Source organism: Rhipicephalus microplus, chromosome 10 (assembly GCF_043290135.1).
Source record: "Rhipicephalus microplus isolate Deutch F79 chromosome 10, USDA_Rmic, whole genome shotgun sequence".
Taxonomy (NCBI): Eukaryota; Metazoa; Arthropoda; class Arachnida; order Ixodida; family Ixodidae; genus Rhipicephalus; species Rhipicephalus microplus.
This window is the reverse complement of record NC_134709.1, coordinates 99,368,357-99,376,241: the sequence shown is the minus strand read 5'-3', so window position 1 is coordinate 99,376,241 and position 7,885 is coordinate 99,368,357. Positions and strand designations below refer to the sequence as shown.

Here is a 7,885-nt window from a genome sequence, read left to right as displayed (position 1 = left end):
CAACATCGCGGCAAATGCGTCGGCGGTGGCTCGCATCAGCTCAAATTGGCAACGGCCCGTGCAGCACGACGAAGCTGCACGGGCTCAACCGAGGACGCATTCATCGAGAGCCTGCCTTAGATTACGATGGCTAGAACACTGGAAGTAGATGATGCAGCAACAGCGAGTTGGTATGCCCTAACGTGTCTCGCTTTTGCACAGCCGGCTGAGTCCACCAATGCGGCCGGTGCGTTCGTTCGTGCCGTTTGTGCTGACGTATCTCCAGAAATTACGTTCGAAAGGTGCGAGTTGATTGTTTTGAGTACTTTCAGTGAATAACTACAATCCGGTACAAACTTTATTGCTAAGAAAACAGGCAAAATCGAATTAATGCCCAAAGTAGCGAAGGTGGCGCTGGCGGTGGCATGGACGAGGGCCAGAACGAATGTGAAAATTTTCGACGCACGCGGACGCAGTTTGCCAGCCGCTTCGGCCTTTCGGTTTTCGCTTCGCTACTCAAGTGTGATTGTGGGCCGAGTGTTGCAGAGCAGAGGTCACGCTGCTTTGGGGCTTACGTTAAGGCTAGTGGTTGGCTCGTCTTCTACTGCGAGTTGCGTGTGAGTTCATTTGCTTTCCTGCCATTATGATCCAAGCCAAATATTCCGTTGACCGGCAGTCTGCGGAGATTGATCGTACAGGGTTTTCAAACTCTTGCATACGTTTGTGCCGTGTTGTTCTGGTCTAGAAGGCTTGGTGAGATTATTTCGAATTGTGAATTAAAAACTGTTCTTATTGCCAGCATTGCTGGCTTCTGTCACGCCAATTGCCGCTCACGGACCGCCTGAAAGAAGGCAGTGCCTTCATTTGGGGCCCGACGTGGTTTTATCACGCAGTTTTTTTTTGCGTTCGTTGCAGTTTGCTCCCGTACCGTGGGAACCACACGCTGAAGGCAGCCGTCCACTCTGGCCATCCTTAACGCAATATTTGTTGCGTATATTCTAATGCTTTTGCGTTCCAGTAGCACTGCAGCTAGCGAAGGTGGTGGAAACATTACGGGCCTAACGCTCAACATAATGCCCAGTGAGGCGAAACAGGGCTCGTCCGCGCCAGATACGTCTCGTATCGTCGGCCAGCTGACCACCAGGCTATACACCAGGTGACAGTTTTCGCTTGCCACTAGCCGTGCCTCATACGATGGACACACGGACAGGAAATCGGCCGCAGACTTTTTGCAAGAGTTACAAGAATATCGCGACCCACACATCCTCACAAACGACACTTTTCTGCTACGCGATCTGCCCATCGCGCTGTCTGGGTTTGCCGCACATTGGCGTCGACGCCTGTCTTTCAAGAGTTAGTCTCTTCTTAAGCAACTATTCCGCCCCAAATTTTTCCGCCCGACTACGTCGTCCGCACGAAAGATGAACTGCGCAGCCGTACACAAGCCGAGGATGAAACCCTCCAAGAATGCATAGGGTCATCACAAGAGCTTTGCAACCGCGCGCAACCTTCGGCATCTGAAGCGGAAAGAGTGACTCGGGAAGTCAAGCAGCTGCATCCTCGTTTTCTCGCGTACTTAAGCGGTTGTTCATTTTCTTCACTCGACGCCCTCACTATAAAGCAGCAGGTGATATTCACCCGTGATGATAGCTGAGTTACATACCAACCACCGCCCCTGCCCGAATCCCCTCTCGAGCAATCCTGTGGGTGGAATGACTGGTTCAATGCAATAGCCCCACTGATGACCCACCAAGGGTTTCTAGACCAATTAAGCCTCCACCATCTGCCTGCGCCGACCGCCTTCCTGCCAACGACCCAGGAACATGGGACACCCATACCGGGCGTCTCGACCCAAGGCCAACCCGTAGTGGCCGCCGTCTTTGCTAGAATCGGAGGCACAAGCAGGAACGCTCCAGTATGTTTCCAGTGTAAAGGTGGGGGCCACTACAGGAGCCAGTGTCCAAGAAGACCAGGTGATGACCGCCGGGGAAACGACCGCGACCGGTAATGGTTAGCGCCTACACACCACCAGCCAACATTCTACCGCTCCCGGGACTGTTATCCCTGTAGACGTCAGACACTGCACAAGCAGCGCTTCAAAAAAAAAAAAAAAAACACCGCCACCAGCGCCCTGATCGCCGCGCTGGTCATAGCTGGGTAGTGCAAAAAGGGCCGTCCGCAAGCGAACGTGCATTAGCCGTTCTCTTTCGGGGGTGTTGAGGCATGGTCTTCTGAAAAGGAAGGACCTGGCAAGCTTCTTCCGTCAATCCAATCTCGCTTCAGAAGAGTAAGAAGCTCATCAAAGCGAACGGAGACAGGCCGGGACGCCGGAGCGAGCGGACGCGCGTCGCCTGCGCTCCGCTGTACGTGTGCTCTCGTTGACCGGATTACTTCGATATCGTCGCCGGCACTGTGTCGGATCATCAAGTTTTAACTGTCCTGGGAACTGCACACCCTTCCCGAGGCTGTAGAGCATCTCCATTTTGCTCTATCGCCTTCAGAAGAACCCACGTGAGCGCTGGGCCGCTGGGCCTAAGCGTCGACCCAGCTCGCCTGTGCGAGTACGGGTGACTAGGCCTAACGGCGGGACCCCTTCCACAACAATATGGATGCTAGCACTACGCCAACTGCTGGCGTGACTACTACCGGATGCGTTCAACCTGCATTCAGCCCCAAAGACACCCATGTTAACACGGAATCTCTCGACCTCGACGAGCTCACCTCGGCAAGCGAAGATGAAGTTGCCGTGCACCATCCTACATCGTCTGCATCGCTGGGACCGGCGAGCGACACCGACGCCAACTGGAAACTGGCGATTTCCCGTCGCCAGCGTCAACGCCAGAAAAAATTCGACAAAGCTCGAGCGGAATTGATGCAGCCGGCCGGTCCTGCAAGCACTCCGCCCAGCCACGTCAACGCCGGGGCAGCTGCGGGTGCGAGCGCTCCTGCTGCGCAGGCAGACGCGGCCGGCGTCGCACCGGCGCGAACACCACCACCCGTAACGAAGCCGCGCCAGCTACGACGGAAGCTGCCGCCGCTTCCACGCACGGACATAAAAATCATCATGCACCCGAAAAAGGGCCTGGCCATTCGGAACTTCACTACGCATCAAATCTCCCGAGCCGTAGCACTGGCGGGCAATTCACGACAACATTGTACTGGTGATCATTTCATCATACGTACTCGCCCCGGGTCGAACATCATCATTGCCAGCACGCCACATGTTGAGACGGCCGAAATTCTTCGTCGGATCGCCACCCTCACGCTTGAGAGGAAGACCTACGAATTCAATACCTATGTGGCGGCCCCTGAGGGCACCTTGCGGGGAGTTATCCATAGGATAGACCCTGGCACAACTCCGGAAGGACTCACCGCCAACCTCCGCGTGCGCACGCAGGGAGTGACAGTGCACAGTGCACGAATGCTTGGTGCTACTAAATCTGCCGTGATCACTTTTGAAGGCCCCCTTCTGCCCCGATATGTACTGTATTACGGTAAGGAGGTGGCCTGCCATCCGTACAAGCCGACGCGACAAGCCTGCCAAGTCTGCTTACAACCGGACACCGCTCAGACGTATGCCCCACGCCAAACACTCCCGTGTGTCGGCAGTGTGGTATCCTCAACCCCGTTGACGGTCACCCTTGTGCTCCCAAATGTCACTTGTGTGGAGATGCCCACTTAACGGGCGCGAAAGAGTGCTCTCAGAGACTGAAGGCCCCGCGCCCACGACTACCTCCTCAACCAGCAGCACCAGCCAGGGGTCGCAACCCCCATCGTAACCCGCCCACTCCCAAACGTAGGTGGTTCAGCTAGGAAAACGAGACCTCATGCAGCCACTCCCGCTCACGCTCGAGGTCACAGTCCTTCCCGCCCCTCCCTTCTGTGGAACCTGGCCAATAGCAGCAACCACAGCAGCGACAACATCCGAAGAACCAGATGACCAAGAGGCAGCAGCAGCAGCAGCAACCCACCTGTCAACAGTCCCAGCACGCCTCCAGCAAGCATAATGAGAAGCCCAATCCCACTCCATTAGCCGGTGCCGACAATAAGGTGAGCTGGTCAGCAAATGTAGATCCTCCCATCGCTCCACTCAATACCCTGTCCACCGCATACGAACAACTTCTCGCGGAAAACATAAAACTCAAACAGGAGCTGGCGGCCGTCAGGGCACGTCAAGCAAAGGACAATTCTCAACTTCATTCCCTAATGGCACGTCTTGGATCGCCACCCGTTTCCCCGAAAAAAAAAAACCCCAATCTCCCCCAAGAGACAGAAGACCCCTAAAACGGCGCTAATTCCTGCTGCGTCGGGCACCACAGTCACACGCGAAGAGTTACGCGAAATGCTCTCAACGCTCGCGCAGCAGCTATCGCAACAATTCAGTGCCGTATTCACGCAGTTCGGAGAACGCCTCGACTCTCTCGAGACACGCTTCGAGGCGCAAATTGCTGAAACAGGCGAAAACATACGCAGGAAGAGGGCAACTCGTAGCTCGTACGCCACGACAGATCAAGGTTACCATAGACCTTTCGGGACACGGCGCTCTTCTCGGCCGTCACTCACTCTGTTCAATGTATCAGGTGCTGATCGGGCTCATGGCAGCGGCGGCGACGTATGCTACACCCGTGGCATTTCAACCGATCGACACATGGCCAGCGGCTCTTGGCATTCCACAAGCGACTACGCATGATCTACTAGATTCACCAAGCACCTCGGAGCGGTGCCATCTGCGCATCGAAACGAGCTGGATGACAAAGCATCGTGGTACGCTTCCGGATCCGCCTACTGCTGGCTATAAAAGGGAGCCCCTGAACCAATGCCCACTGGGACACGGCGCTCTTCTCGGCCGTCACTCACTCTGTTCAATGTATCAGGTGCTGATCGGGCTCATGGCAGCGGCGGCGACGTATGCTACACCCGTGGCATTTCAACCGATCGACACATGGCCAGCGGCTCTTGGCATTCCACAAGCGACTACGCATGATCTACTAGATTCACCAAGCACCTCGGAGCGGTGCCATCTGCGCATCGAAACGAGCTGGATGACAAAGCATCGTGGTACGCTTCCGGATCCGCCTACTGCTGGCTATAAAAGGGAGCCCCTGAACCAATGCCCACTGGGACACGGCGCTCTTCTCGGCCGTCACTCACTCTGTTCAATGTATCAGGTGCTGATCGGGCTCATGGCAGCGGCGGCGACGTATGCTACACCCGTGGCATTTCAACCGATCGACACATGGCCAGCGGCTCTTGGCATTCCACAAGCGACTACGCATGATCTACTAGATTCACCAAGCACCTCGGAGCGGTGCCATCTGCGCATCGAAACGAGCTGGATGACAAAGCATCGTGGTACGCTTCCGGATCCGCCTACTGCTGGCTATAAAAGGGAGCCCCTGAACCAATGCCCACTGGGACACGGCGCTCTTCTCGGCCGTCACTCACTCTGTTCAATGTATCAGGTTAGTTATTTATGCCGTTGTAATTGCTTTAGAAGCAGTGATGACATGCTTCTTAGAGTGTCGTGTCCCATTAACGGTAAATGGCTTATCTGGACGTGCTATGCTGTTTCTCGCGAGTGTATGGCTGCCGCATTGAATTGGTCTGTCTTGGAGGGTTACGATGTGGCCTCTCAGACATTACTACTCTTGGCTGGTGACATAGAACAAAACCCTGGCCCTATGTCTGTGCCTGAGCGAGAACAGATAAGTAAAATCGAAGAAATGCTAAAGGTGCTACAGTCAGGGCAGGTAACCGTGTTGGAAAAGCTGTCGGGCATTGCTAAAACTCAGGATGAGCTTCGGAAAAAGCTGGACGACGTGATTACTAAAACTAATGTAATTGAAAAGCGCCTTACTACACTAGAGGAAACAGAAAAGAAGTTCGCTGACAAACTAGACGACTTAGAAAACAGAAGCCGGAGAACAAACTTGGTATTCTTTGGAATACCAGATAGTCATCCAAAGGAAACTTGGGAAGAATCCGAAAATCTAGTTAAGTCTGTCTGTGCGGATGTATTAAAGCTGGAAAATATAGCAATAGAAAGGGCTCATCGTCTCGGGGCCTACAAAACAGAAAGAATTCGTCCAATAATTGCTAGCTTTTCAGGATCGAAACCAAGAGAATCTGTTCTGCGAAATGCATACAGATTCAAGGGGACGTCATACAGCGTATCAGAAGACTTCAGCAAGGCAGTTCAAGAAAAACGCCGGCAGCTTTGGAAGTACAGTAAAGAAAAACAGCTCGACAAGAAAAATCGTGTACATTTAAGTTACGATAAGCTGGTAATCAATGGACAAGCATTTGCCTGGGATACTGACATGCACCAACCAGTTCCTCTTCGGGCGCATGGTCAGATATTGGGGCGGAAATGACATGATCATTCTAGCTTAAGAACAAATGGGAAATATACCATCACAAAAAGCTTTACACCAGTATTGTTGGTGGTCAATTGTCGAAGCCTAAAAAACAAAACTGATGAGTTTACAATCTTACTTGAAACGGTGAAAGCGCAAATCGTTATGGGTACCGAATCATGGCTTGACGACACAGTATTGGATGTAGAAATATTTCCGCCAGGTTTTACAGTGTACCGTAAAGATAGAAACAGGCACGGTGGTGGCGTGTTTCTTTTAATTTCAAGTAGCCTTGCCAGCGAAGAAGTTGTTTTTGATAATGAAACTGAATCAGTATGGTGCCGTGTCCAATTTCCCCAGGGAAACAACATCGTTTTTGGATCATTTTACCGCCCACCTGACCACAACAATGAATCTTTGATTCAACTTTCCGACATACTATCACAAATATCTCACTGCGTAATACTGGGAGGGGATTTCAATCTGCCCGATATGAAATGGGATTCCGACTGTGTAGCCCCACAAAAAAATCGAAATTGTTCTGCCTTTTCAGAACTAATGAGTGTCTATGGGCTACAACAATATGTGAACGAACCAACTCGGATTAACGCTTTACTAGATCTTTTACTAAGCAATGACGAAAATGTTATTGTTCACACAAACGTATGTCCAGGAATTAGTGATCATAGTTGCGTTGTTGCAGAGTTAAACGTTTCTAGAATACCTGCGTGTAAGCAAACCCCTCGAAATGTTTTCATGTACGACAGAGGGGACTTTAATGCCATTTCCGAAGAGCTGGTCTTGTATTATCCCACTTTTTTATGCATATCGGACTCATGCGGCATGGATGAATTGTGGCAAATTTTCCGTGACAAGGTTACAGAGCTGGTGAATATGTACGTACCTCAGAGGTGTCTAAGATGCAGAAAGAGGCACAAACCCTGGTTCAACTCTGAGATACGCAAACTTGTTAGAAAAGCAGCGAATGCCCATAAAAGGTTTCTTAAAAAGAGAACAGCACTAAATAAAACAAAGCTCAAAAGTGTAAACAAAGAGCTTAAGTTAAAACTAAAACAGGCAAAGCGTGTCTTCTTTGACAAGCTAAACACAGACTTGAAGTGTAATCCAAAATTCTTTTGGAAGTATGTCAAGAGCAACAGAAAAGACGACACAGCTATCCCTGACCTTTTAACCCAGGAAAAAACTATAACGGATGACTTGGAGAAAGCTGAAGCATTTAACGCCTATTTTCAGTCAGTGTTTTCAAAAAGAACTGAACACTCTCCAATGCTACCTTCAAAAAATATTGGTAATGAAATGGCGGAAATTGAAATCGATTACGCTGGTTTGGATAGTCTGCTGCGTACTCTGGACACCTCTAAGGCTACAGGGCCTGACGGTATATCATCTCATGTACTTAAAAAGTGTCACGTTATTATTGCACAATATTTATGCATAATGTACAAGTTGTCTCTAGACACCGGCGTTATTCCAAGGGATTGGAAAACAGCCAATGTGGTTCCTGTACATAAGGCAGGAAGCAAAAAACA

The 7,885-nt window shown here is 51.2% G+C and overlaps 1 protein-coding gene across 1 annotated transcript; it reads left to right on the top strand.

The window, feature by feature from the left end:
* Nucleotides 1-4,574: 4,574 nt before the first annotated feature.
* Nucleotides 4,575-6,353, top strand: LOC119172517 (uncharacterized). The gene has a single exon (XM_037423657.2). It carries the CDS (start codon nucleotides 4,575-4,577, stop codon nucleotides 6,351-6,353), a length of 1,779 nt encoding a protein of 592 aa, XP_037279554.2.
* The last annotated feature ends 1,532 nt before the right edge of the window (nucleotides 6,354-7,885 follow it).